Source organism: Lissotriton helveticus, chromosome 7 (genome assembly GCF_964261635.1).
Source record: "Lissotriton helveticus chromosome 7, aLisHel1.1, whole genome shotgun sequence".
Taxonomy (NCBI): domain Eukaryota; kingdom Metazoa; phylum Chordata; class Amphibia; order Caudata; family Salamandridae; genus Lissotriton; species Lissotriton helveticus.
The window spans coordinates 1,210,160,033-1,210,187,989 of record NC_136068.1 but is presented as its reverse complement, the minus strand read 5'-3'; the positions used below and the strand labels follow the sequence as shown (position 1 = coordinate 1,210,187,989).

Below are 27,957 nucleotides of genomic sequence, written 5' to 3'. Positions count from 1 at the left end.
GCATGACACGTAGAGTGTGTGAATCCTCTCTTGTCTTGCTTGGGGCCACTGCCGACTCTGTCTTCAGGCGGTGTGAGGAAAGACACTCGGTGCTGATCTTCACCCATGGCATCTGCAGTCAGGAGCAGGGATGCCGTTTGACTTAAACTGCTGACACTCTGGGGCGGACGGTCACCTGGGGAAGCGTTGGGATGATACACAGTGTGCGCTTACTGCGGCTTATGTTCGGCTCTCCCGTGAGGCTGTATCCTGGGACGCCGGTTGACGCTCACCTGGGGACGCGTTGGGATGAGACTCAGTTTGCGCTGGCTGCGACTTACTCTTGGTTCTCCTTTGAGCCTGTATCCAGGGACGCCGACTGACGCTCACCTGGAGAAGCGGTGGGATGAGACTCGGTTTGCACTTGCTGCGGCTTGCGTGTGGTTCTCCCTTGGTGCTGTCGCCAAGGCCGTCGGTCCATCCTGGTGTCTGTCTGGTGTCTTTGGAGGTGTTCTTGGGTTGTGATGCTACGAGTCCTTGGGCTTCTCCTCTCGTTGTCTTTGACGCACCTGCGGGTGTCCTTCTCTTCTGGGTGACACGATTTCCACTCTTCTTCTTCTTCTGGGCCAGTGACATGCCACATGTTCTAACAAGGCCAACAGGCCTATTACCTTCAATGGTCTCAAGACCATTCAGGCAAACTTTCAGTCGCTCTTCTCGGCTGCAAGGGAGGCAGCCACTCATCTTGGGTGCTTCTTCTTCAGGTGTTCCCTCTCCAGGGAATAGCTTCCATGGGTAGTGGTGAGCTGTGGTGGCGGCTGACCACTTGTGTTGTACGACCCTCCTCTCGTCAGCCTTGGGTCACTGACGTCTCCTGCTTGCGGCAGTGTGAGGGAGGACACTGTTCTGCGTTGGGCCCCTTACGGGCTCCGTTGCTGCTGTGGAGATGTATGAGATCTCCCTGCTGGTTCCAGCAGTGATTCTGGTCTTCAGAGATGTCTCTTTTTCTCCTGGGTATTTGCCTGTGTCTACGAGCTTCTGGGTGCCTGTGTCACGCACCTTGGACTGCGCATGCTTAGTCTTCTTCTTGGGCGCCCTCTACTGACACCTAACGTGCTTGCCGTTCCTCCTTGCAGTGGTAGTCGTTCACCGCCAGGGGCGTGTGGCACGCTCTTCTCACTTGTGGTGGCGCTGGGCTGCTGCTGATGGCGCGCTCTCTGCACCAGTTTTCCTTTGGCAGGGATAGCCACCTTGAGACGCTGGTGTCTTGTGGATCTTTGGTCCCCCTGTTTTGGTTGGGCTTGGCGTGGTGGCGCATGTGGGGGCTTCATGCAAGCTCTCTGCAGAGTGAGCAGCCTGTCTCTGTCACGGTGCTGGGAGTTTGGGGCGGAAAGACATTGACAGCTGCGCTGCCTGGCCTTGCCACACGAGTCTCTTTGCTGGGGATTTTTTTCTCTCCCTCTCAACCTGACAGGTAGCCCATAGGGCATGTGGCACTATCTTAATCAGTCTTTCACTATGGCGACTTGAGCAGTGCTCAGTGCCTCCCACTCTTTCCTTTTCTTGTGGTTGGGCTGCACAGTGACCTGTCCAGCGGGTGTGGGCACCTGCTCCCTCTTTTCCTCTACTGGTCCAATTCTGTGTGTAGTGTTTTGTTGCGCAGACGACCTCGCCCCGCTGAAGACCCCGCCGAGCAGACCCGGCAGCAAGAAAGCCCCATGGTTTAACGACGAACTCAAGAGCTCCAAGAAGAACTGCAGAGCACTTGAGAAAACCTGGCGCAGAGACCCAACACCGGACAACATGACTGCCCTCAAGCTCGCCACCCGAAAACACCACCAGCTGATCCACGCCACCAAGAAAACCGCATTCAAGGAACGACTGGACAACAACGCACACAACAGCAAGGAACTCTTCAACATCGTGAAAGAGCTCTCCAACCCCAACGCCGGAAACAACGACATCACCCCTTCGCAAGACCTCTGCAACTCCCTCGCCTCCTACGTCCACAACAAGATCGCGGACATACACAACAGCTTCAGCACTCAACCGACGCACGCCACGACCGAACCACCGCCCCCCACCACCACCCTCCGCGCCTGGACCCCGATCAGCACCGAAGACACCATCCGCACGATGAACTCCATCCACTCCGGATCTCCGACAGACCCCTGCCCTCACCACGTCTTCAACAAGGCCGACGCTGTCATCGCACCCCACCTGCGGGACATCATCAACACCTCCTTCGACATCGCCACCTTCCCGGAGAGCTGGAAGCACGCCGAACTCAGCGCTCTACCCAAGAAACCATCAGCAGACCCAACCGACCTCAAGAACTACCGCCCCATCTCGCTGCTCCCGTTTCCGGCCAAAGTCATCAAGAAGACCGTCAACAAGCAACTGGCCGCCTTCCTCGAGACGAACGGTTCCCTCGACCTCTCGCAGTCTGGCTTCCGGGCCAACCACAGCACCGAGACCGCCCTGATCGCAGCTACCGATGACATCCGAGCCCTGCTCAACAACGGAGAAACAGCGGCCCTCATCCTCCTGGACCTCTCCGCGGCCTTCGACACTGTCTGCCACCGTACCCTAGTACAGCGCCTCAGCAACGTCGGAATCCAGGAGAAGGCACTGGGAGTGGATCACCTCCTTCCTCGCCGGAAGGACACAGAGAGTCCGCCTCCCCCCGTTCAGATCGGAGGCCACCGAAGTCATCTGCGGCGTTCCTCAAGGCTCCTCGCTCAGCCCAACACTCTTCAACGTCTATATGAGCCCCCTCGCAGCCATCGCACGCCAGCACAACCTGAACATCATCTCCTACGCCGACGACACCCAGCTGATCCTCTCCCTCACTAACGACCCCGCCACCGCCAGAGCCAACCTGCACGAAGGGATGACAGACGTAGCCAAATGGATGTCGAACAGCCGCCTGAAACTGAACTCGGACAAGACGGAAGTCCTCATCCTGGGATCCTCACCCTCCGCCTGGGACGACTCCTGGTGGCCCACCGCCCTGGGCAGCGCACCCAAACCAACAGACCACGCACGCAACCTGGGCTTCATCCTGGACTCCTCCCTCTCCATGGAAAATAGAACAAGGAACGTAACCCCGTCTAATGATGTAATGGTCCTAACAATAGGATCCCAATATATATGGGGTGATTAGCCTAGGAGTTTAGCAGTGCACATGACAAAATTTAGTCAATCCAATTATACTCAACAAAAGGTATTTAGAAAATATATATATATTTTTATTTTTTTATATATTCTTTGGATTGATGTAAAAAAGGTTGTACAAAAATAGATAACATTTCAAATCCACAAGATATCAAACAACATACATTAGTGCAAAAAGGGGATAAAAATAAGAGAGATTAGTTTTACTTTAGAGCCTACCCAGTAACAAAACATACTTCACTCATACTCTCATGTTCACAAATTTCCAAAATAACCTACCTAATATTCTCTCATTCAACTTTCATTCTTCCATGCATTTATTCATCCCTATCGTCCTGGAATATGTAACACAAAGATGGTAAATTTGTTACATAGATCAGAATGTTATTCCAGATAGATGACATTAATACGGCTTTTGATGATTATAAAACAATACGCCGTATTTCTGGAAACACAAGCCGACGCGCGTTTCGGTGACAGGCCTGAAGGGCCACACCTTCGTCAGGGCTGGGGGTTGTTAACTGGGAGGGAAATGAACAAAGATCTATTATAAAATTGTAGTCGTAACGATACAAAAACTTGAGACCAGTAATCCTATGTGCAGTAGAAGGTAGTTTCTATTTCCGCTCACACTGGGTACCGCGAAAAAGAACCTGAGATAATCTTTAAATGGTTCTTTCGTAGTAATGGGAATTTAAGGTGTCACCAAATGCTGGCAATCTTATAGATCCTAAAATAGATGGTCATCAGGTGGCAAAGAATAAGGGAACCGGTTCCAAAATTCAGCAATCTATGATGTAAATTCGCCACACTTCCGGCTATCCGAGTAGGTAGGAAACTATCAGTCAAAAATCCCATCAGCTTAATGAAGCAGGGTTCACGGGTGATATAGATGTGGATCCGCCGTTTTTCATCGCTATTGAAATAAGTTGATGGCGTTATTGGGTGATGCGAAATGCCACTGTCTTTTCCGCTGTAGGGAGGGTACAGAGCTGCGCATAAGGCTACCTTCGAAAATAGCGCCGGAAGGTCGATGCGGTCCATCGGCGGAACCCCCTCTACAGACTGATCCGCTATTTTCGAAGGTAGCCTTATGCGCAGCTCTGTACCCTCCCTACAGCGGAAAAGACAGTGGCATTTCGCATCACCCAATAACGCCATCAACTTATTTCAATAGCGACGAAAAACGACGGATCCACATCTATATCACCCGTGAACCCTGCTTCATTAAGCTGATGGGATTTTTGACTGATAGTTTCCTACCTACTCGGATAGCCGGAAGTGTGGCGAATTTACATCATAGATTGCTGAATTTTGGAACCGGTTCCCTTATTCTTTGCCACCTGATGACCATCTATTTTAGGATCTATAAGATTGCCAGCATTTGGTGACACCTTAAATTCCCATTACTACGAAAGAACCATTTAAAGATTATCTCGGGTTCTTTTTCGCGGTACCCAGTGTGAGCGGAAATAGAAACTACCTTCTACTGCACATAGGATTACTGGTCTCAAGTTTTTGTATCGTTACGACTACAATTTTATAATAGATCTTTGTTCATTTCCCTCCCAGTTAACAACCCCCAGCCCTGACGAAGGTGTGGCCCTTCAGGCCTGTCACCGAAACGCGCGTCGGCTTGTGTTTCCAGAAATACGGCGTACTGTTTTATAATCATCAAAAGCCGTATTAATGTCATCTATCTGGAATAACATTCTGATCTATGTAACAAATTTACCATCTTTGTGTTACATATTCCAGGACGATAGGGATGAATAAATGCATGGAAGAATGAAAGTTGAATGAGAGAATATTAGGTAGGTTATTTTGGAAATTTGTGAACATGAGAGTATGAGTGAAGTATGTTTTGTTACTGGGTAGGCTCTAAAGTAAAACGAATCTCTCTTATTTTTATCCCCTTTTTGCACTAATGTATGTTGTTTGATATCTTGTGGATTTGAAATGTTATCTATTTTTGTACAACCTTTTTTACATCAATCCAAAGAATATATAAAAAAATAAAAATATATATATATTTTCTAAATACCTTTTGTTGAGTATAATTGGATTGACTAAATTTTGTCATGTGCACTGCTAAACTCCTAGGCTAATCACCCCATATATATTGGGATCCTATTGTTAGGACCATTACATCATTAGGCGGGGTTACGTTCCTTGTTCTATTTTCTGTTTTCTACCCCTTACGGCCTGCCTACATCCTTAAAAACCCACTGGGGAACCCCCTTCTTTCATTAATCCTCCCTCTCCATGACCAGACAAGTCAACGCCGTCTCCTCGTCGTGCTTCAACATCCTGCGCATGCTACGTAAGATCTTCCGATGGATCCCCACCGAGACCAGGAAGACGGTCACCCAGGCCCTCGTCACCAGCCGTCTGGACTACGGCAACTCCCTCTACGCCGGAACCACCGCCAAACTCCAGAAGAGACTCCAGCGGATCCAGAACACCTCAGCACGACTCATCCTGGACATCCCCCGCCGCAGCCACATCTCCGGACACCTGAGAGACCTGCACTGGCTCCCGGTCAACAAGAGAATCACCTTCCGGCTCCTCACCCACGCACACAAAGCCCTACACAACCAAGGACCAGGATACCTCAACATCCGCCTCAACTTCTACGCTCCCAAACGCCAGCTTCGATCGACCAGCCACGCCCTCGCCGCCGTCCCCCGCATCCGAAGAGCCACCACAGGAGGAAGGTCCTTCTCCTACCTGGCCGCCAAGACTTGGAACTCCCTTCCGACCCACCTCCGCCTGACCCAGGACCACCTCGCCTTCAGGAAGCAGCTCAAGACCTGGCTGTTCGAGCAGTAGCGGACCCCCTCCCCCCAGCGCCTTGAGACCCCCCGGGTGAGTAGTGCGCTATATAAATGCTCTGATTGATTGATTGATTGGTTGCTACATGCACTTCCTTGCTGCTCGGGCACTTGCCAGCAATTCTGTTTGTTTTTGGGGGCCTGCTTTGCTTTGACAGGCTTGTGGGTGCAACAGGCGGTTTGACTTGGCCCAGCTGGTGTTTGAGAGCTGGCTGTCTCTTCCCCAGATCACAACTGCCCGGACTCTCCTGTGCTTACTCCGTTGGGCGGAGTACCACTTGCGGCCACTGGGTGGGGGTGCAGCGTTTGTGGTTATGGCAGGCTTCTGTATTCTTTCCTGAAACTGCTGGCTATGAAAGCTTCCTCGTGCAGAGAAGGGAAACTATCCTCTGTGGGCTATCAACAGGTACGTGGGGGTACAGTAGGCTGTTATGTGATTTACACTGTGCAACTTCCTGTTTAGTTTTCCTCCTATTTTATCTTTTCCTTTGTGTGCGTGTTTTCACTGCGACAGGGCTGTGTGTCGTGCAGGCACTTTTCACGGGAGTCGTGGCAGCTTCCCTGCACTGCTAGGGGCAGAGCGCGGCGGCTAATGCTGGAGTGCTGCTTTCCTGGCTCTGCTGGCCTCTCTCTCACGCCACAGCAGCTTTGAGCAGGCAGTGTTACTCCCAGGGTGACGTACCCATGCCTTGGTGCAGTAAACGATGGCACGGTGGCGCTACAGGCACTCCATCTAGTGAGTTGAAGGCTCACTGTTCATGTGACTTTCTCCCCCCCCCCCCCCCCCGCGCTGGACATTCAGGTGCTGGGGGCAGTGATTGTGTCATGCTGGCGCTGGGTTTTCATGGGTGTCGGCTTGTGTATTGTGGACACTGTAGCTGCAGGCTAGGCTCACACCGCAATAGTCGGGGCTGTGCTATGACGGCGTGGCTGTTTGGGCGCTTCTTGCAACGCTTGCTTCAATCCGCTGCAGGCTAGCCACTACTTCAGGCGCATTTGATCAGGGCCGTCTTCCCAGGACGGGCCGCGTCTGGGTGCCGCTCGTCAAGGGCTGCCGTAGGGGATGGCCCACTCTTCCCACCCGTGTGTTGCTTCAGGGGGTATGCAGCTGCGTGCCAGCCGGCACTACGGCTTACCGCTCTTGCACTCTCGGTGATGCAAGCGTCTTAGTGGGGTCAGCAGGCTTCTTCAGCTCCTGCTGTGGCAGCCAGAGCACGGCACCAGGCTCATCACGCTCTCACCGGAGCTGGGTATCGGCATTCCCTCTACTTTTTCCCCGAGCTAGTGAGGGTGGGAGACGGCCAGTTTTCGGTCGTCACACCGTGGCGGTATGGAGCTCGCTCCTCAGGCTATGGGAAAGACGCATCCCGGGCTAATTCCCTCCCCATGAGGGCCGACGAAGATCCGAGACGCAGGCACGCGGGGTCACACCCGTCTCGTCGCCAATGTCGTGCTGTGGGCACTAGGCCCACATGCTGCTAAGGACAGACACGGTGGCTATGAGTACTCAACTGGCCACGAGCACGTGCACCCGGGCCCTTTTATTGACAGGCCACGTCACTCGTGGCACCCGTGATGGATGGGTGTGGGGGTGCGGTGTGTCCAGCCCTCGAGGGAGTGGCTGGTATTACAGCTTCCTGCGGGACATTAGAACGTGTCCCGCAGGACACTACAACTCTAACACCGTGCCTCCTTCCTGAGCTGTGGCACTTTGCTATCCTAAGAGTCACCTGCTATACGGGTGTAATTAGGGCCCAGTTTTGGGTTCAAAAGTAAGGTCAAGCCCAGGAAATCAGTTAGTTGTAAAAGGCCCTGATTTTCACAATCAGAGTTCAATAATCCCTGACTGCCATAGGACTTCTGAAAAAGTTCCAACAATGTTATATAGTCAAATTCTGAAAATGAAATACTGACTGCAAAACATAAGAATGGTAAAACGCTGATAAAAACAAACAGTATACCAAGAATTTCATTAACCTAGAATCAGCAACCTTTTTGCACTGCGTCTTCCAGTAGTTTTGCACCAAGCACTTCCAAAAGCAGATCTGGAGAGATGCAGCCCGGCAGGAGGTACAAGAAAAGCTTGGTCTTCTATCAGCACACCAGGTGGTGTGCACAATAGATTTACCTCCCCTCACACTAGTAACTTATGCGTTTGTTACAAAAATCAGAACAAACAAGTAAGTGGAAAGCTATGATGGATGCACAGCAAACATGTTGTGTAAACAAGCAATTAAATATTTTAAATTACCATTGTGTCGTGAGGTATAGTATACTCAATCGTACGTCCTCCGCCTTCTGCCTCGTAGACTAGATCAAACTTTCCTGGTATTTTCACTGCTAAAATCAAAAACAGGATTTACCTTGTTAGTCAGCAAATAAAAATGTTAATAGGTAATGTGTGCTATGTAAGCATAGTTTATCAACATACGAAATTAATGCAATAAAATATAAATTAAAGCAAATCTGATAAACCCATGTTCGTCACACTCCAATAATCTTAATTCCATGCTGCACATCTCCTAGATGAGGGGACTGAGAAGAATCACGTGGTTAGTACTTCAGAACTACTTGCTCAAACATGCTCTTCTGAACAACTCAAACAAGGGAAGAGGAGAACTGCAAATAAGATTTAGACTATAGGAGACATTTTTTTCAGGTTTACTCATTATTTTAAGATATTAATGGGAGTCACAAAAAAGTAAAGTCGAGCCACGCAAAAGCTGTGTTCGAGCCGTCTGCCAGATTAGGAGTTTCCTCCTGTCTGGTAGGCTTTTTTTGGCGTTCCCAAGGTGATGCTTTTAAAAACGGGCACTGCAATGGAAACGCCAAAAACAGTTCCTGCCCGGCATGGGCTTAAAAGTCCATGCTGTGCAGGAAGAAATGCGTTACTTACCTGTAACTGCAGTTATCCAGTATTGGTGTCTTTCATAGATTCACATGCCTGAATCATTCCCCGTCGTCGAGACGGGAGTCTCCGGTACATAGAAAAGTAATGTCTTATAGACATACATAGAGAATAGTAGGCCTAAAGGCCACACCGTAGTAACATATCCATGTCCTTTTGTAAAAAGGACCAAACTCTAGAGAAGAGCCAATCAGCTATCACCTCCCTCTAGAACCTTCCTGGCAGGAGCCTCAGTTCCTCAGGTTTTCGTACGCACTAAGCTAAGTAGGCGTGACACTGAGAGAGTTAGGTGAGTCCTTCCAGGGGAGGCGGGAGGGTTGCATGTGAATCTATGAAAGACACTGTAGGAAGGTAGATCCCTGACTATGGTTGCCCCCAACTTTTTGCCTGGTGTTTTGCTGGTTTTCTGACTTAGTTGACCTGAGGCCCTGCTATTCAGGACCTCAGGCCCACTGCTCTCTCTGTAAAATGGATTCCATGTACCTTAGGTACATATCTAAATTGGATACTGAGTCACCTTACCAGTCCCTGTACAGTGTACCTTAGGTACCCAGGGCATAGGTGTACCCAGGGCCTACCAGGGGCTGCAGCATGTATTATGCCACCCCTGGCTGGCCATCCAAATCTGACACAACTGGCTGCACGACAGCTGGGGCAAGGTGGTGTACTCACCCTTTGCTTTAGATATAGTATACCTATATCTAACCCTAAAATGGACACACAGATCTCCTATCAGTCACTCCTATGGCAGGCCTTGACAATCCTGAAGGCAGAGTGCTTGGAATCGTGTGAGATGGTGCTCTGGCATGAGCTGAGCCTGTCTGCGGCTTTCGGGATCCATCCCTTAGCCGTTTCCATGATATCGCATACCATATACTCTTAAGTGCATTATAATCCTCGCGGTTATATGCCAACTCTGGTATCGCTTTATCAAAACATGTCGAGTAAGGTGTCATACGAATTGGAATACTAACCCCTCGCCAATTCTGGCGACGGGGTTAGCATTCCACCCTTCTAGAGGGACACGACATGTATGTAACCCCGGTTAAAGTCAAACAGAGCCTCAGCTCCACAAAATGGATGCTGCCACCGAGACACAAGTCTGCCCTCCTGCTGCTGGGAGTCCTCCCAGAGCAGGAGATAAGGACAAAGGGTTTCCTGCCAGGGGCGGTGCCAGCACCGTCCCAGACAGGGTTTTGTGTATTGTAGGTAGGCAGGGCTTTAGAGGAAGGTGACTGCACGTGGCACCCCGGTGCTCACTGTGCATAGGCTGGCTGGAACCAGTTCCAGGGTCACTCCAGACCCTGTGCTGGGGAAAAGCCCGCCAAGGAAGTGGGTGTAACCACCCCCCTCCTAGTCCCACCCATAGGGCAGGACTTAGTCGCGTGCCAGCCCCTTTTTACAGGATAAAGGTAGAGACTGGCCCCCTTCCAAATCAGATCATCTTTGAATCCTGAAACTACTTTCTGCGAAAGGAACTCAAGACTTCTTCCTAAGATTTCTCCCTTGTGACTAAGGAGTAGTCACCCTGCATCCGCAGGCACCATCTTAAGAACACTGCGGTCTGCTGTAAGTCCTTCCTCCGGAATCCGACTGCCCAGCTCGACGAGAACCGGCTTCCCTGGCACCTCTGACCTCTACCCGCCTCTACAGCCCAGCTGAGAACCGTGGGTGCGACGAGACCTCAAGGGACCGGCCATCTGCAAGACTGCACGACTTCTTTCCAGCAAGCCCGCCGAGTAATCTACTGGTGAGTGCTTTGGGGTCCGAGAAGCCCCGACTCTGAGCAGCTCCAGCTCCGAAGTGCAGCCCCCCAGCATCTCCACGATCTGCGTGGGGCCCTTCTGCTTTCCGCTGCTCACCGCGTTGTTTGGCTACTAGCCCGTTGGCTTGTGGCCTTCCTGACGACGCCCGACGACATTTCTGCTGCTGGTCTGGTTGCTCCAGACTGGCCCTTGCTCCCTTCCAGAAGAGGGGCACCCCGGACCCTCCTGGTCCACTCAAGACGCCATTTTGAGTCCACCGCGTGGGCTTGAATTAGCCAAGGCTTGTTGCCCAATCCTGGGTAACTTCGACGCCAACGACTTCATCCTCCGTGGGACAGCTCGCACCTCCATCCTGGTCGCCGACAACGCCTCCTGGTCCGAGAGACTGCAGAGCCCAGCAGCGCCCACTCACCTGACTGCGGTGACTTCGCCCGGTGCCATCCTGGTGCCCACTTAATCACTGGCTAGTGATTCAAGAACTTGGTCCCCTCTGCTTTCAGGTTTTCTTCTTCCTTGATCCAGGCTTGGATCCATCGAACTTTTCTTCACTGGTCGCCTGCCAGCAACTTCTTCCTTCCAGGCTCCTGGTCCGGCAACGAGATCCCCGACGTCTTTTCAGACCTATGCAGCTGCAGCCCCTGGGCTAGGTAACTTCGGCACTCCGGTGTCCCAGCATAGCCTCACTATCCAAGGGTCAGGATCCACTGTCGTTTTCTCCCTACCAGGTCGGGTTCGCCCGTGAACACTAACTTTGTGAATTCTAGCTTCCATAGACTTTGTCCCGCATCCCGCGTGAGAGTGCACACTCTGCACCCGAGTCCCCTAGGTCTCCTAGTAGTAATCTAACGATTCCCTAGTCCAGTCCTAGCGATTCCAAAGCCTATTAGAACTGTTACTTACCTGCTAGTAATTCGCATTCCACGTTTAGCGTATATGGTTTTTCGTGCCCCTCGGGCATTTGTGTAACGTGCTAACTTAAAAGTATTTTCGTAAGAGTTTTGTTGTGTGCTTAGCACCCTGTCCTCATAAAGAGTACAGGGTTGTTGTGATTCTAATAAATACATTGTTTATTTTCATAACACTTGTGTGGTGTCCTTTCACTGGGTGTTCAAGGGGTAATGTGATGGTAAAACAGCTGGCTTAACACGCCCTCTAGAGTCTTAGCCTTAGACTGCTCGTATCCATGCTACTAGGATAGCTGGTCTATAAGGTTGACTTACAACCAATCATCAATAAGGGTTGTTTGGACTGATATATAGTGATCACTAGAATAGTGAGCACTGCACATCAGGCCAACTTCTCACAGACACCAATACTGGATAACTGCAGTTACAGGTAAGTAACGCATTTCTTATCCAGTATTATGGGTGTCTTTCATAGATTCACATGCCTGAATCAGAGTAGCAAGCAATGCAGAGTGCACATTTCTGATGGAACAGCATATACAAGTCCTTAGATAAGACGCATCATGCGAGCATGAACCATCATTAGACCTCCACAATAAGTATTACTAACGAAATGGGCACACCAGAGTAGGATGGAGGGACGGAGGAAGGCTCACCTTACTGAAAAGATGGCGTAACACTGATTGTCTCACTGCTGCATCATTCATCAGCTCCATATCCAGGCAGTAGTGCCTAGTGAAGGTATGCGGCAACTTCCATGTAGCCGCCCTGCAAATGTCAATGACTGGCACCCCTGCAAAGAGAGCTAAAGAAGTGGACATGGCTCTCGTGGAGTGCGATCTCACTTTGGAATGCAATGGCTGTCCAGCTTGGTCATGACAGAAAGCAATGGCTGCAGAAATCCATCTGGAGATGCTCTGCTTAGCAAGCGGTAGAAATTTTCTAGGTCTGCTGTAAGCTATGAATAGCTGGTTAGATTTCCTGAATGTTTTCGTTTTGTCAGTGTAAACTTCAAGCATCGCTTGAGATCCAAAAAAAGCAGCGATCTCACAGCTGCCGTGCTTGGGTTCGGAAAGAAGGAACGCAGAACCACAGGTTCATTTAGGTGGAAGTCCAACGGGACTTTTGAGATAAACCTAGGATTGGTTCTCAGGATTACTCTGTTGTTATTAAACTGTAGAAAAAGATCCTGGATTGAAAACGCCTGTAGCTCACTGACCCCCCTCGCCGAGACGCCTGCGGGCAATTGTTCGCGCTTAACAAATGTTAAAAATAAATAAATAAATAAATGTGAGCGTCAGGAGGAGTGCTGATTTCCACGAGGCATACTTTAGGTCAGCTCTGTGTACTGGTTTGAACGGATGTTTTATGAGCTGGTTAAGAACCACATTGAGATGCCAGGCAGGTGGCAACATCCTTACTGGCGGGAAAGATCTGTATAATCGTTTTAGAAATTGCTTAATCAATCCGCTTGACCAGAGCGATGGACTCGTTGAAGTTCTTTATAACGAGATATTGCTGCTAAGTGTACTTTAATGGAGGAGTGGGCTAGGCCCGACTGTGCCAGATGTAATAGATAAGGTAATATTTGCTCCGGTGATGTGGAGAAAGGCAGAATCCCGTGATCTGCACACCAAACACAAAAGCGCTTCCATTTCAGGGAATACGTCTTGGTCGTGCTATCCGCCCTTGCTCTGGCAAGAATGTGTATAGTCTTGTGGAATATTCAGATTGTGGAACTCTCTGAACTCAGGAGCCAGGCGACTAACCTGAGAGACCTCAGATCCAGATGTTGAACTTTATTGTTGTTCATTGTAAGCAGAGATAGATACTGCCCAGGTGGACCGGCGGCTCCAGGGATATACGGTGGAGCTCTGTGAACCAATGTTGCCTCGGCCAAGTTGGGGCTATTACAATTAGAGTACAAGGCTCCACCTAAATTTTCCTGAGGACTCTGGGAAGCATCGGGAATGGCGGAAAGGCGTACGCAACGACGTTGCGCCATGCGATGGAAGATGCATTCCCTAGAGACCCTGACTGGGGATGCCAAATTGCGAAGTGTGGGCATTTGGTGTTCATTGTCGTCGCAAATAGATAGATTTGCGGCGTGCCCCATCTGGAGAAGATCTGGTTGATAATTTGTTGATCTAGCTCCCACTCGTGTGACGATGTTTTCTGCCTGCTCAACAAGTCGGAGAGCACATTGTCCGTGCCTGGGACATATTCCGCTCTTAGGGTTATATTGTGGAGTATGAGCCAATTCCAGATTATTTTTTGCAACTCGCGATAGTGTGTCAGCGAGCGTGTCCCTCCCTCTTTGTTGAGGTAGTGCTTAGTCGTGGTGTTGTCTGTCCGCATGAGCACCAGGGAATGTTTTATTCTTGGCAGGAAAGCTTGAAGGGCCAGGAAGACTGCCCGCAGTTCGAGCAGATTGATATGTAGTTTCTTCTCCATAGGAGACCACTACCCGCTTATCTGTAGCTCTTGCAGAAAAGCTCCCCAGCCTTCCAAGGAGGCGCCTGTTGTGAGAACATGAGGAGCAGCCGGAAGCAGGAATGACAAGCCTTGAGAGAGGTTTTGAGATGACATCCACCATTGCAGGGCTCCGACCATCTGAGGATTCACAATTATGTGGTCGTCGAATGACCTTGTGCATTGGACCCACTGCTTCAAGAGCGCCTCCTGTAGATTCCTCATTCGTAGTCGACAGTGAGGAATCAGGAGGATACACGCTGACATCCCCAGGAGGGATTTGAAGTGACTGACTGTCAAGACTTTCTTCAAGGCTACTATAGCAGCTAGTGCAAGGGGCTTGTACATCCTCTCTCTGGATGGGAAAGCTTTTGCTGACCGTGTGTCCAGGGTTGCACCTAGGAAACTGATGCACTGAGAAGGTTGTAGGACCGATTTTTCCTGATTGAGGGTGAGACCCTAGCAATCGAAAAGCTTTAAACAGGCGTTGGAAGACCTGGACGCGTCTTCTAAGGATGGAGTCCTGACCAGCCAGTCATCCAGATATGGAAAGACGTGATGGCACTGTCTGAGATATGCCGCCACCGGGGTACTACATTTCGTGAATATGCGCGGTGCAGACTTGAGCCCGAAGGGTAGAACGCGAAACTGCAAGTGTCTGCTCGCTACTGCAAATCACAAGTACCTTTTTGTGATTCCTGTGAACTGGGATATGGAAGTAAGCGTCCTGTATGTCTAGGGACGCCCTACAATCCTGCTGTTACAGTAGTTGCAAGACCTCCTGGATCGTTACCATGCGAAACGACTACTTCTTAGGAATTTGTTGAGGGCCCTAAGGTCCAAGATTGGTCTCCACTTCTTGTCTTTTTTCTGGATCAAAAGAAGCAAGAATAAAACCCTTTTCCCTTCTGAGATGGAGGTACTCTCTCTATTGCTCCTTTCTGCAGCATAATCGAGATCTCTCATAGAAGCAGCCATAGATTTTTGTTATTTCCGCTGTCCTGTACCTTGAAAGGACGACCTCCCAAAAGAGGATTGCTTGTTTTGCTGTTGTTGGCGCTGTTGGTATTGTGGTCTACTCTGGCCTGAAGGGCAGGAAGACCTGTATTAATAATTTCCTCTGTAGGAAGACTGACCTCTTCCTCTATTTCTACAACAGGACTGGTTCTTATACTGAAGAGTGCCCAAAGGTCTCGCAGTGTCTGCTTCATCAATTTTTCGTGCCAAATAGTAACTGGCTAACATATGGCATGCCCAAAATCTTTGTTTGCACCTCAGGAGGGAAAGAGGTTGCCTTTAGCCATCCTTGGAGCCGCAAGACTGCTGCTCCAGCCAACTGGCGGAACCCTGTCATAGCGATATCCATCGCGCAGTCTATAGTTTCTGACGTCGATGCCTCATCATCTAGCAGAATCCTCTTTACTTCCACTTTGGATGAATCTGGCAATTCCGACAGCTATGGGGCTATGTGTGCCCACAATTGCCTATTATAGCGTCCCAAGAGCGCTAGGGCGTTCGCGGCCTTTACCGTCATTGCCGATATTGAGGAAAACCTGTTCCCAATGTTGTCCACTCTTCTTACCTCCTTACCAGGAGGAAGCGACAAAGGGGCCGAAGGATTCCTGGAGGTCTTCTAGGCCGCCTGTGTCACCACGGAGTCCGGCTTAGGATGCCCTGTTAAACACGCGGGTGCTGTATCTGGCGCCCTATACTTCTTATCCAACTGAGGGATCACTGGTGATACAGAGGAGGGGTTCTGCATGACCTTTACCCCTTCTGACTATAGGTAATCGATAATCGGTATTGACCTTACTGCCTTCTTGAGAGGTTCTGTGAAGTCATACAAGAAGCAGACCGGTTCTTTAGAGACCATTGAGATCTTAAAACGCTGAGCAGCCCTCTCTACCACATTATAAGAGATTCCAAAATTGGCAGAATTTCCCTCGTCGACGGGTCCGTCGACGAGATCGGCGTCAGACTATGCCGTCGTAGACGAGCAGTCATAGACGAGGCCGTCGTAGACGACATCATAGACGATCCGTCGTAGACGAGGCCGTCAATGAGGAGCCATCGTAGAGGAGCAATTGTAGAGGAGCAATTGTAGATGAGGCCATCGTAGACGAGGCCATGGTAGACGAGGCCATGGTAGACGAGGCCATGGTAGACTAGGCCATGGTAGACTAGGCCATTATCGACGCCGTAGACAGGCCGTCGTAGACGAGCAGTCATAGACGAGGCCGTCGATGACTATGCCGTCGTAGATGAGCCATCGAAGACGAGCCCTCGTAGATGAGGCCATCGTAGACGAGGCCATCGTCGACGCCATAGACAGGTCGTCGTAGACGAGCAGTCATAGATGAGGCCGTCGTCGACGACGCAGTCGTAGACGAGGCCATTGTAGACAAGCCATCGCAGACGAGGCCATCGTAGACTAGGCCATCGTCGACGCCGTAAACAGGCCGTCATAGACGAGGCCGTCGTCGTCAAGCAGTCGTAGACGAGCCGTCGTAGACGAGCCATTGTAGATGAGCCATTGTAGATGAGCCATCGTAGACGAGGCCATCGTAGACGAGGCCATCGTAGATGAGGCAGTCGTCGACGCTGTAAACAGGCCATCGTCGACGAGCCGTCGTAGACGAGCCACCGTCGACGAGCCATCGTAGACGAGCCGTCGTAGACAGGCCATCGTAGATGAGGCCATCGTAGACGAGGCCATCGTAGATGAGGCCATCGTAGATGAGGCCATCGTAGATGAGGCCATCGTAGACGAGGCCATCGTAGACAATGCCATCGTAGATGAGGCCGTCGTCGACGCTGTAAAGAGGCCATCGTCGACGAGCCATCGTCGACGAGCCGTCGTCGACGAGCCGTCGTAGACGAGCCGTCGTAGACGAGCCGTCGTAGACGAGCCGTCGAAGACGAGCCGTCGTAGATGAGCCGTCGTAGACGAGCCGTCGTAGACGAGCCATTGTAGATGAGCCATCGTAGACGAGGCCATCGTAGATGAGGCCATCGTAGACGAGGCCATCGTAGACGAAGAGGCTGTAATAGGCAATGATGATGGTTTCTTTGTCGACGATCCTGTTGACGATGTTGGCTTCTTAGTCTTTACCTCAGGAGGAATAGAAGACGCCTTCCTGAAGGGTCCTATGACCAGAGGAGGTGATTTTGACGGCTCAGAAGTCGCCTTTTTTACATGATTTTTCTCCAAAAGCAAGTCCTTTACTCTCCTTATCCACAGAGTGAGGAGATTTTTAAGAACTGCGCCCAGAAGACCCATGAGTGGTCTTTTTTGAGGGCCTTCTCAGGATGTTCCCCTGAGGAATGAGTCTGAGGAGATTCTCTTCTCTTTTGAGGTCTCCTAGACGTTGAGGATAACGCCTCATCACGGTTACTGGAGAAAATAAAAAACCTCCTTTCTGGTCTTAGTGTTTGACACCATATTAAAAATCACCCTTCACAACCTCTCAAAAACTTACTTGAGAAAGTGCGACATACCTTGTAGTCTTTGGCCTGTACCAGACCTTCTTTAAAGAATGTATTTGAAGATAATCCATAGTAGAAAAGAATCCTTGACAACAAAGTCATTTAATGAAGTGAAAAAACACAGAATCTGAGCAGAGCTCAGAGGAGACTCCCTTAGCACAACGTGCGGTAGAAAATCTGAGGAACTGAGGCTCCTGCCAGGAAGGTTCTAGAGGGAGGTGATAGCTGATTGGCTCTTCTCTAGAGTTTGGTCCTTTTTACAAAAGGACATGGATATGTTACTAAGGTGAGGCCTTTAGGCCAACTATTCTCTATGTATGTCTATAAGATATTACTTTTCTATGTACCGGAGACTCCCGTCTCGACGACGGGGAATGATTCAGGCATGTGAATCTATGAAAGACACCCATAATACTGGATAACTGGTATGCATGCATTCACAGGGCGCAGAAGCACCAGGGGGTCCTGTAGGGCCTCCTTTGTTTCCTCTCCACCAGGGTTTTCATGGAAGAGGAACCATCATGAAAACCCTGAAGGACAGGAAACTCATAATATGCTTGGAGGGACCGTCGTGGTCCCGCAAAGCATATGGATGCCTCTACACCGTTGCAACATCGGTTCCCTGGTGGCTGTGGGAGTACGACTGCCCGTCTCCGAATAGGGCGGTCGGTAGACGGGCAGTCTGCCACCGTCGCGTCCCCATGGACCGCCAGGACTCGTAATTGGGCCCAAAGTCATAATACTTTTAGTATAAATGCATGTTAGGACCTTATGTCTCAAGTCTGCAAAAGTGATATCATCCTATAACCTCAGTGAGGGGTGGATTCAAGGATAAAATAAAGGGAAATTCTGGAGTTCAAATTGTAGGTGTTTGCTGGTAAAGTACGTATATGTAAAAAGAAATACTGGATTCTTTTCATTTTGTCAACAGAATAGACACCCTTTGAGAAGCATCACATAGCAGTACAAGGAATATCAAAGTAAATGATGGTAAAGAAGCGTAAGAAAATGTTACTTAATTGCAATCCTACTTCTCCACCAGGAGGTTGTTAATATAAAGTCATACCAACTATGTCCTTCGTTACAATTGCTTTACAGTTCTAAAGTGGTAATTTCACAACCAGAGTTACTGATGGGGGCATCAGTAATTAAAGGGCAATCATGAGCAGGACCCTACGAAATTGAATATATTTTATGAAATTTACAGAATTGATGTCAGCAAGTTACTTCTCATTTTGAGCAGCTTCCCACCAAACAATTTGAACTGACATCATAGCGAAGGTGCTTCACTTTGCACTGTGGTGTCGTCATTTCCCTGGGTGGGTGGGTGGGTGGATGGGTGGATGGATGGATGGAGCAGCAACTACAATCACTAGGTTTCACCTGGCAGAGCTGGCAAGCTATTGAGTGCAAAGTTCTGAATCCAGTCTGGCGCCTGGCTTTATTCATAAGGTGGGGGAAAATCGATGAAAGGAAGTATCCATCAGAACTGTCTAGCATCTATGATTTTGGGTGGTTATGTGGAGAAAATCTTCACTGAATAGATGCCAATCAGAGGAATATTGATGCTTTGATGCCTAGGCATTCAACGGTGTTGTAGTTCTTAACTTCAGAAGGTCTTTGGCATTAAAGAGGTTTTCAATGTCATGGTTTCTGTGCCAAGCCTTCATCAATGTTAATGCAGACAATAACTGCTAGCAAAGAGCAAGGGAGCTATGCCAGAATGCAAAGCACCCCACTATTGACATTTCTCAAGGATAGGCATTTCCAAGTACTAGAAAAACATGGTACTCTAATCCATATTCCTTGACATGTGGAGTACCTAATGGCTCCTCATTGAGCCCAACTCTTTTCAATCTCTATGTGTTGCCTTTGGCAGAGAATGTACAAGCATTCGGCCTTTCTACAGTCACATATGCAGACAATACCCAAATAGTATTGTCCATCTCTCTAGAAAACTGCTGAAAAGGACAACAACTTGTACTCTGCCTGAAGAAGTGGCAGAATGGAGGTCAAAGTGCTGTTTTAAACTTAATGGTGACAAAAATGAAATCAAGATGGCAGGTAACAACCTCAATAACCTGCCTTTATTTGTCTGGCCAGATTGCTTAGGAAATTCTCCTACTCCTAAAACACTTATACAAAAACCTCAGTGTCTGGCTAGACAACACACACACCATGAATTCTCAAGCTAGGAAACCCACAGCTAGTTGCTAATGGTTAGGAAAGTATCAGATATTTTTCCTCTCCCCTCCGGATGGCTTATTTTACAGATGTTGGTATTGTCACGCCTTGATTATGGCAACTCCCTCAACCTAGGCTTCCCTCGCTAAGTAGTCAAGAGGCTACAGGTAGTACAAAATGAGGTGGCTCACCTCTTATTGAACATTCCAAGACATCAGCCAGTATGGACTTCGCTGGCAGTGCTACACTAGCTCCCGATTGAACAACGGATACAGCTGAAGGCTCTGTGCATTGCTCAGAGGGCTTATCACAAAAAAAGGTCCTCAGCTGTTACAATCTCTAGTGCAGCCTTACACATCTGGTAGGGCTTTGAGGTCAGAAAACTCTCAACTACTGATCATCCTAAAAATTAGTAGGATGAGATGTGGGGGGTGCTCCTTTCCTTATTTGGCTCCTAAGCTATAGTATTCTCCTCAGATTAGGTTGCGTAAAATTGACAATGAACCTACTTTCAGGAAGATGTTAAAAGCCTGGCTGTTCATCAGTTAGATTGACCTTTGGGAGTTAAGTCCTGACTCTGTGTTGGATTAGTGTTAGTTGGTCATTTAGCGCCAGGGGGCCCACTGGATAGCCATGCACTTTACAAATGGAATAGAATAGAAATGGTGATCCTGATCTCTTGTACACATTTCAGATCTCCCTCTTGAAAAGCCTTTTGGGGAAGAACTAAATGGTTACTTATCAGTAGTAGTAGTTTTGCAGCCTGAAGAATTTTCTTGATACATATGCTGTGCATCATTCCGCCATCTAGTGGTTGGGTCTGGGATAGTCTTAGATTTCTGTTTTTTAGGACTCGCCTGGTGTTAGCAGCGCACATGCGCTGCTTCGCCATGCGAGAACTTCTTGGAATCAATACGGATTCCGTAACTTTCAGAGGCGGACTTGAAGCCCTGCCCATCTTTTTCATTCGCCGTCATCATCCTCCATGCTAAATGCTGGCTCAATAATGAAAAGGAGGCTCCTTAGTCCCTCCTTGTTACCTCCCTGTCCACTTTTGGCCCCGCCCACCGGGAGTGGATCTCTCACTTGCAGCGTTACACAGTCTCCTTCATTACTATATTTTTCACACAACGCTGACAGCTTGTCGTGATCCCGGCCACGCTTGTTTAGTGATTGGTTTCAGTTTTCACAAATAGACTTTTAATGCTTTCATTAAATCGTATGTAAACCATTCTGATTGTATACAGCGCTTTCTATGCCAGGTTTACCATTTCAAAGCGCTGCATATAACGAATGTTCATATTAGTAGTTTTTTCTGTTCTATTTTTTATAATCACATTTTATGGTTAATGACTGCGTCTGTTCCACCTGAAAAATGCAACATTTCATTTCCTAGAGTAATGTTGTAAATTTGTATATTTTTCTTCCCTTTACCAAAATTGTCACTTGCAAATCGGCATCAGATTCCTCGCACAAACTCGCTATCTGCAGATATTAGTGTTTGCATTGCTGACTTTAAGCACATTTTTAAAAGTATGTTATTTAAAAAAACATGAAATACGCCCAGAATATTTCGGCTGCAGTAAAATGTGAAACGGCAATGGCTTCATTTAAGGACAGTCAAGGAAATCTCAGTCTTCACTCCGGGTAAGTTCCCTAGATGAAAAGTTTATTTTTTGTAGTTTTATATTGCACGATTGGACTTGACAGTACTGGTTAATGGCTGCCTCTGTTCCACGTGAAAAATGCAACATTTTATTTCCTAGAGTAATGTTCTAAATTTGTGTATTTTTCTTCTCTCTACCAAACTGTCACTTGCAAATCGGCATTGGATTCCTCGCACAAACTTGCTACCCACAGATATTGGCGTTTGCATTGCTGACTTTAAGCACATTTTCAAAAGAATGTTATATAAAAAAACATTAAATATGCACAGATTATTTCTGCTGCAGTAAAATGTGAAACGGCAATCGCTTCATTTAAGAACAGTCAAGGAAATCTCCCGCCTTCACTCCGGGTAAGTCCCCTAGATGAAAACTGTTTTTTTCTCGTAGTTTTATATTGCATGATTGGACTCGACTGTATTAGACCGCTTTATATGAGCACCAGTTCCATTACACAAGGACACATTTTTTTTTTTTAAGGGACGGGGACATTAAGTGATTTGCCCAGAATCTCAGAAAGTTGAACTGACGCAGAGACTCGATTCTGGGTCCCTAGTCCCAAACTCAAAGCTCTGGCCGTAGATCCACCTTGTCTCCCGTAGACTTGTACTTTGGGTACTTTTATCTAACGGAGGCTGTAGTGATGGTTCATGTTTCTGAAGTCTTGGCCGGGTATGGACGGCTCGAAGCACCTAGAAGGTGTAAATCAGAGGCAGGGTAAACATTTCATGTCTGAACATATGACAGACCCACAGGGATGAGATCGCTGCATTTCTAGGCTAGAAAAGCAGAAATCTGCAGGAAACCAGAATTGATAAAATCAGGTAGTGACCCTACGCTTATAAACATGTCTTTTTTTTTTTAAACCTAAAATGTGAGATACAGGTCTCTGCCCAGTGCAGGGTGAACAGACAGGGGGCTTGATTTGGTCATTAAACGCCCAACACAGTCATGCACACAAAAAACGAATCTGACAGCTAACTAACATGCCAGTAAAAACAACATTTACACTTTTAACCCCTTCCATCGGAATTGCGGTCACTTCAACCACAGCAAACCAAACACAAGTTATAACAGACCTTTATTTCGAACTGCCAAAATTTACAAACTACTCTGTTTGAAATGCTTCATAAAAAAGGCATGTCCCTTTGCAGCGCATAGTGCTAGCTAACCTGCATCTAAGCGCCCTCTTATGAATGGCACATATCAATCAAGAAACAGAAGTCATTTGCACAGGATCACGCAGAATTATCAAGTGGGGGAATCAGAGTTGAACCCACTGTCTCGCTTCTGCAATTTAGAAAGGAATACACACTCCACACAAAAACATATCACAATATTGGAGCCGGTTTGCTCTGCTATATTCAAATTGCATTTATATAGAGCTTACTATTTGACAGCAGTTTGAAACTCTTGTTCAAGCTGATTCAAATTACATTGCACCTTAAAGCACCCCTAGCTCACAGGGCACTATTCATTTAGCATGTGTCTCCACGCTACTATAGGTATGCTGGTTTTAACTTTACGTTGTGTTTGCCATCTTTCAAACACTTCTTAGTGCTACCTGGACGCGTCAACAACAATATGTAGACCTTTTTGTAGTACCTCAAATCTAAGTTTCCTATTATGAAGTTTCTGTCCCTGACACATTTCGAAATCGGAGCTCTTTTCCTTGGAAACTTTAGTAGTTGGCACTAACAGAACCATGCATTCAGAACTGTGTAAGCTCAGGCGTATAATGTACTTGCTGCAGAATTCCTTGTGAAGACTCAAGCCATCATGCTTCTGAGGTCGATAACACCAATTCTAGGCACTGCAGGGCACAAGTTCTGAATTCTTGAGCTTGTCAAAGGATTAACTGAAATTCGAGAGATAGAAATGGTTCAAGGAAACAGTTCCTGAGAGGTTGAATCCACTCGAAATTAATTGAATACTATATTAGTATCAATTTAGCATACGCCAGCAATAAGCAAGCATGTGAAAGATGACCAGTTAATCTTTAGGAAAGGCCTTCCAATGTGCAGGATCACGTCACCATGTTTACAGACACTTGTGATCCATTTGAGCTACAAGCATCTTTTTGTTAAAATCTGCAGATTATGCAGCAGATTAAGTGGAATGTGGCAAACGTGGCAAATTCACAATTATGCAAAAAATGCAGCAGTTGTAAAATTGCATATTATATCATTCATGACATGTTAAATGACCTCATTGATGGCATCACTGAAAACATCTTTGATAACATTATCCAAGCTACTGCTGTGCAAAAAGAAACCGTCTAGTACCAGAGACAAGTCTTATTCAGATTGGTAACATTTACATGATGCATGCTTTAGCTACCAGTGATGTTTTAAGTGCAAGCAGTACTCCATTAAGCAAGTTATAAACTGAGTGCAACTAGTGTGAATTGCAGTCATTCGTCTTGCAGTAGGTTATACCATAATTCAAAGTCCTGATAATATAAGTATGTGAAAAAAACTAAAACTAAAGCTTCTCCTTGCAATACATTATTTTACTGTTGAGCATTAAAAATGCAATAGGACTCACCTTTGATTAGGTTGAAGTCATTTGCTTTGCTAATGGTATTGTACAGCAAAGCAAATGGCTTTACCTTAATAAAAGGCGGGGCCTATTGCATTTTTAATGCTTGTTCTTTTCTTGTTTTGGGCGATTTCGACCACCATTTGGTGCCAGGTACGTCCCCTGTGTAAAGTCAGACTGCACCCAGGAGGTCGCTGTGCGTGGTAGCCATCTTCAGATTCTTTTTTTCTCTGTGTGTTTTAGTCTATAGTCCTTTCGATGGTTAATTATTATATATTTCTTCCCCCCACCTGTTTGTATTCTTTGTAGGGGAGGTCGGGTGGGTCGCATGCGAGTCCCGAAAATTCTTCAAGCTGCAAAACTACCCCTACTAGTAAGTAACTATTTCGTTTTGCAGCATGAATCCTTGGGGAGGCAGTGGTGAGAGGAACACTTTGAGAACAGGTGTTGAAGTTCTTTCTGTCCTATTTGCGCATCCTTATTTATTTGTATGTCCACACAATAATGATTTGTGAATGGGTGTGGTGATGCCCCTGTAGCTTCTGCACAAATAGTGTCTATGGGCACGTTGGCCATAAATGCTAGAGTTGCTCCTGTCTTTCTAGTGGAGAGATCTGTTGGCTGTACCGTTTATTCTTTGTTAGCGGTGGTATAGTATAGTCGGATGGTTTGCACTATCCATCGTGAGATTGTTGCCTTTGTGACTGGCACTCCTGTGTTTGTATGCGCATAGGTAACAAACAACTTTTGTCTTGCTGGTTTGTTCTGTTTTTGTAGGTAATACAGTAGTGCTCTCCTTACATCCAGAGTATGGAGGCTTTTTTCTCCCTTTGTGGGTTTTTGAAGAAAACCGGAAGGAGAATACTTTGATCTAAGTGATATTTAGATATCACTTTTGGGGGGGCGTGGCCAGCGACATGGCGGAGTAGGACGTGCTTCTGCTCGGCTCCCGGTGTCCTGCATGAATCCGACGTCCTAACTTTGCCAAATACGTCCAGAAACTAGAAAATCGGGGACCGGAGCGGCTCAGACACCCTTGCAGCCCGAACCGCCTGAAAATCCTGCCGGCGGAGGGCTGTGATCGGCGCCGAGGGGAAAACTTTGGCTGGCGCGGCGGTCCTGCTGCAAGATGGCGACCGGGTCTGCTCCTTCGGCCCGAGCGTGACTCTGCCCGGGCCCCGGTGTCTACGGCCCTTGGGCCTCCCATACCTGCGGGACCTGAATCGGAACCCAGCTGACAGAGAGGAGACCCCTGCACATCCCTTCCCCTCCTCCCCATCCCAGTGGCTGCTGTGCGGGGAGCCGGGGCTGCGAGCGCCTGTGGAGGCTCCAACGGAGGTTCTGCCGCCCGGCCGGGTCCTGAAGGCGGAGCGTGCGGAGACCGCGGAGAAGCAGCTACGGGGGAGCCCTCCGGGACCGGCGGACCGGGAGAGGAGGGGAGCTGATCCTATCTGGAGGCCCCGATTGTGAACACCCCCACCCCCCCGGGACCGGCGCCTAGATCGCCGTAGCTGTTGCCGCCGGTCCTGGTGCGCCTGCGGCAGGCTGGTGGGGGCCCCGACTGGGTTGAAGACCATCCTCAGCGAAGGGCATTGACGACGGACTGCGGCCGGACTTTGCATTGTCCTTACCGGTCGGTAAGTGCATTGGTGCCCTCGCTCTCCCCCCCCCCCAATACGCCTCCGCCGTCACAGAAAAAAGTGGGTTGCGACCCCGGCTCGCGTTACTTAGAGCCCGCATCCTGAGCCGTCGCCGGAGGAGAGAAGACCTCGACCATCTGGGGAGATCCTGGAGTGCACCACATATGGGTCTGGCCCACGCCGGCGCCTGCTATCTCGCGGCCCGACCTTGAATGACTATACCCCTTGCGAAGAGGCAAGTGCCGGGGGACACAGTTGGGGGCGTCTGGGGTCCCCGCTGGGCTTGCCAACCGCCTTGGGAGTGTGAGGTGGGGGCCACCCAACGCTGCCGCCCACGCGAGGAGAGACCCACCCGCAGGTGGCGGGTCCAGGAGGGGGGAAAGACCCATAGATACGATCCTGGGAATTCCCCCCCCCCCTCCACCCCCCCTCCACTCCGGCCCGCGCCTTCCGGACTGCGACTCGCCTACGGAGCCCACTGATCTAAGGGTGACCGGAGCAAGCTATCTTTCCCTCCGCCCCCCTCCTTTGACTCTCTGGCCACACCGGGCAGATCCTGCTCACGACAGAGATACGACATGGGGAAAAGAGACCCAGCGATGAGGCCGGCCAGACAGGAAACCATCGACAGCTATGCCACAACGCGGTCACAGAAAGAGGCGGCCCCGGTGGCACTCGGCACACGCACTGACACGGCCATAATTATGGAGGCGATCCAGGCCTCGAGGGCAGATATACAAAACTCTAGAGCGGCGCTTGAGACCAAAATAGGCGAGGTGGGTTCTGAGGTCCTCTTGCTGCGCCAGGACTTCCGAAATCTAACGGAGAGGGTGACTGCAACGGAGACCAGACTTGGCGAAGCGGAAGATTCTCTTACCACGCTCCGGAAAGATATGGCGGAGCTGCAGGTGTCACACAGACAGCTGCTGTGGAGGGTGGACGATGCCGAAAACAGGGCAAGGCGCAACAACTTACGCTTTGTGGGCTTTAGAGAGGGCATCGAAAAGACTGACGTAGCGGCCTTCCTACGCACCTGGTTGACATCGACGTTTCCACAGGCCCAATTCTCGAACTGCTTTGTCATTGAAAGAGCACACATGGCCCTGCTCATGAAACCTCCGGAGGGGGCACGACCGCGACCGATCATTGCACGCTTCCTTAACTTTGCGGACAGGGCCCTCATCCTGCGAGAGGCCCGAAAAAAAGGGGAACTTAGACTGGAAAATACAAATATCATGATCTTCCCGGATTATAGCCAGGATGTACAGAAACAACGCCGTTCCTATGATTCAGTTAAGGCAAAACTGCAAGATCTGCATATATCCTACATGTTGCTCTTTCCGGCGAAATTGAAAGTGCTATACAAAGGCAGATCCCACTTCTTCAATCGCCCTGAGGAGGCCTGGCAGTGGTTAGAAGAACGACCCCTGCTCCGTGAGGCGGAGGGTCGCAGGATCCGCTCCGAAATGGCGGCAGCCAACTTCCGGAGAAGCCCGCCTAAGGCGCAAAGGTCCCACATTCCGAGAATGAAACGCTACTCACACTCGCCACCATGTTCGGAACACCCCGCGACAGTCAGGGGTGAACGGAGCCGAAATGCGTCTGTAGAGGAGAATCCGATGCCGGGGTCCAGGTTCAGTTGCCTGGCACACCATACTGCCGAAGAGATGGAGAACACGGGAAATGAACATTTGTCGGATTTGGAGGATTCGACGGACCACTCACTACACCCTCTAGTCGCAGTGATCCGAGAGATGGAACAGGGAGCGACTGGGGGAACAGACGATCACAAACTGGAAACACAAGATTCCCATTCTTGAGGAAGTATGGAACTGATATCCGAAACGGCAGTACACCGCTGCGGAGGACACGCAAGTTACAACCACTAATCTTTGAGTATTGACTGATACTATTGTTGTTTGGTTGCTTAGTTGCCACCTTTAGTGGCCCACGTGGCAAGGGAACCCCGCCCTGCTGTTAGCTGGACAACGGAGCCAGTGGAAGCAACGGCTGGAGCCCTAGTGTCAACTTAGTTGGGGTTGTTAGTGGGAGGGCGACAGACCTTTACCACCTGAAAGTCCCATGCTTATTGGTTGCAAGTATGGGATGGACGGGAGGAGAAGGTGGGGAGGGGGAGGTGGGGATTGGGGATGTTCGAACAGTTTGGTGGTGGGGCAGTTGGGAGGGTGGGGGAGGGAAACAGTTGGTTGATTACAGTCATGTACATGGTTACGACATGCTACACTCTTACACCAGGGATCGCCCACATGTGGAGTAGTGTGGCTCACTGGTTAGAGGCGGCAGGCCAGAGAGCAGAAGTCGGCCCGGGACCAGGGTTCAATTCCCGACGCGGCAGGGTCGTGGACCTTGGTCAGCTGACTCGATAATTCTCACTTCGGTG

At 49.1% G+C, this 27,957-nt stretch overlaps 1 protein-coding gene across 2 annotated transcripts in view; it reads right to left on the bottom strand.

Annotated features, from left to right (window-relative positions):
- Positions 1 to 27,957, bottom strand: part of COIL (coilin) — a 211,601-nt gene that overhangs the window by 15,314 nt on the left and 168,330 nt on the right. Inside the window, exon 6 of one of the 2 annotated variants that reach the window (XM_078654403.1) lies at positions 8,242 to 8,327. In XM_078654403.1, the coding sequence (XP_078510529.1) occupies positions 8,242 to 8,327 (86 nt within the window). Of the gene's footprint in view, positions 1 to 8,241; positions 8,331 to 27,957 lie in introns of both variants that reach the window. The other variant, XM_078654402.1, reaches the window with a different exon arrangement.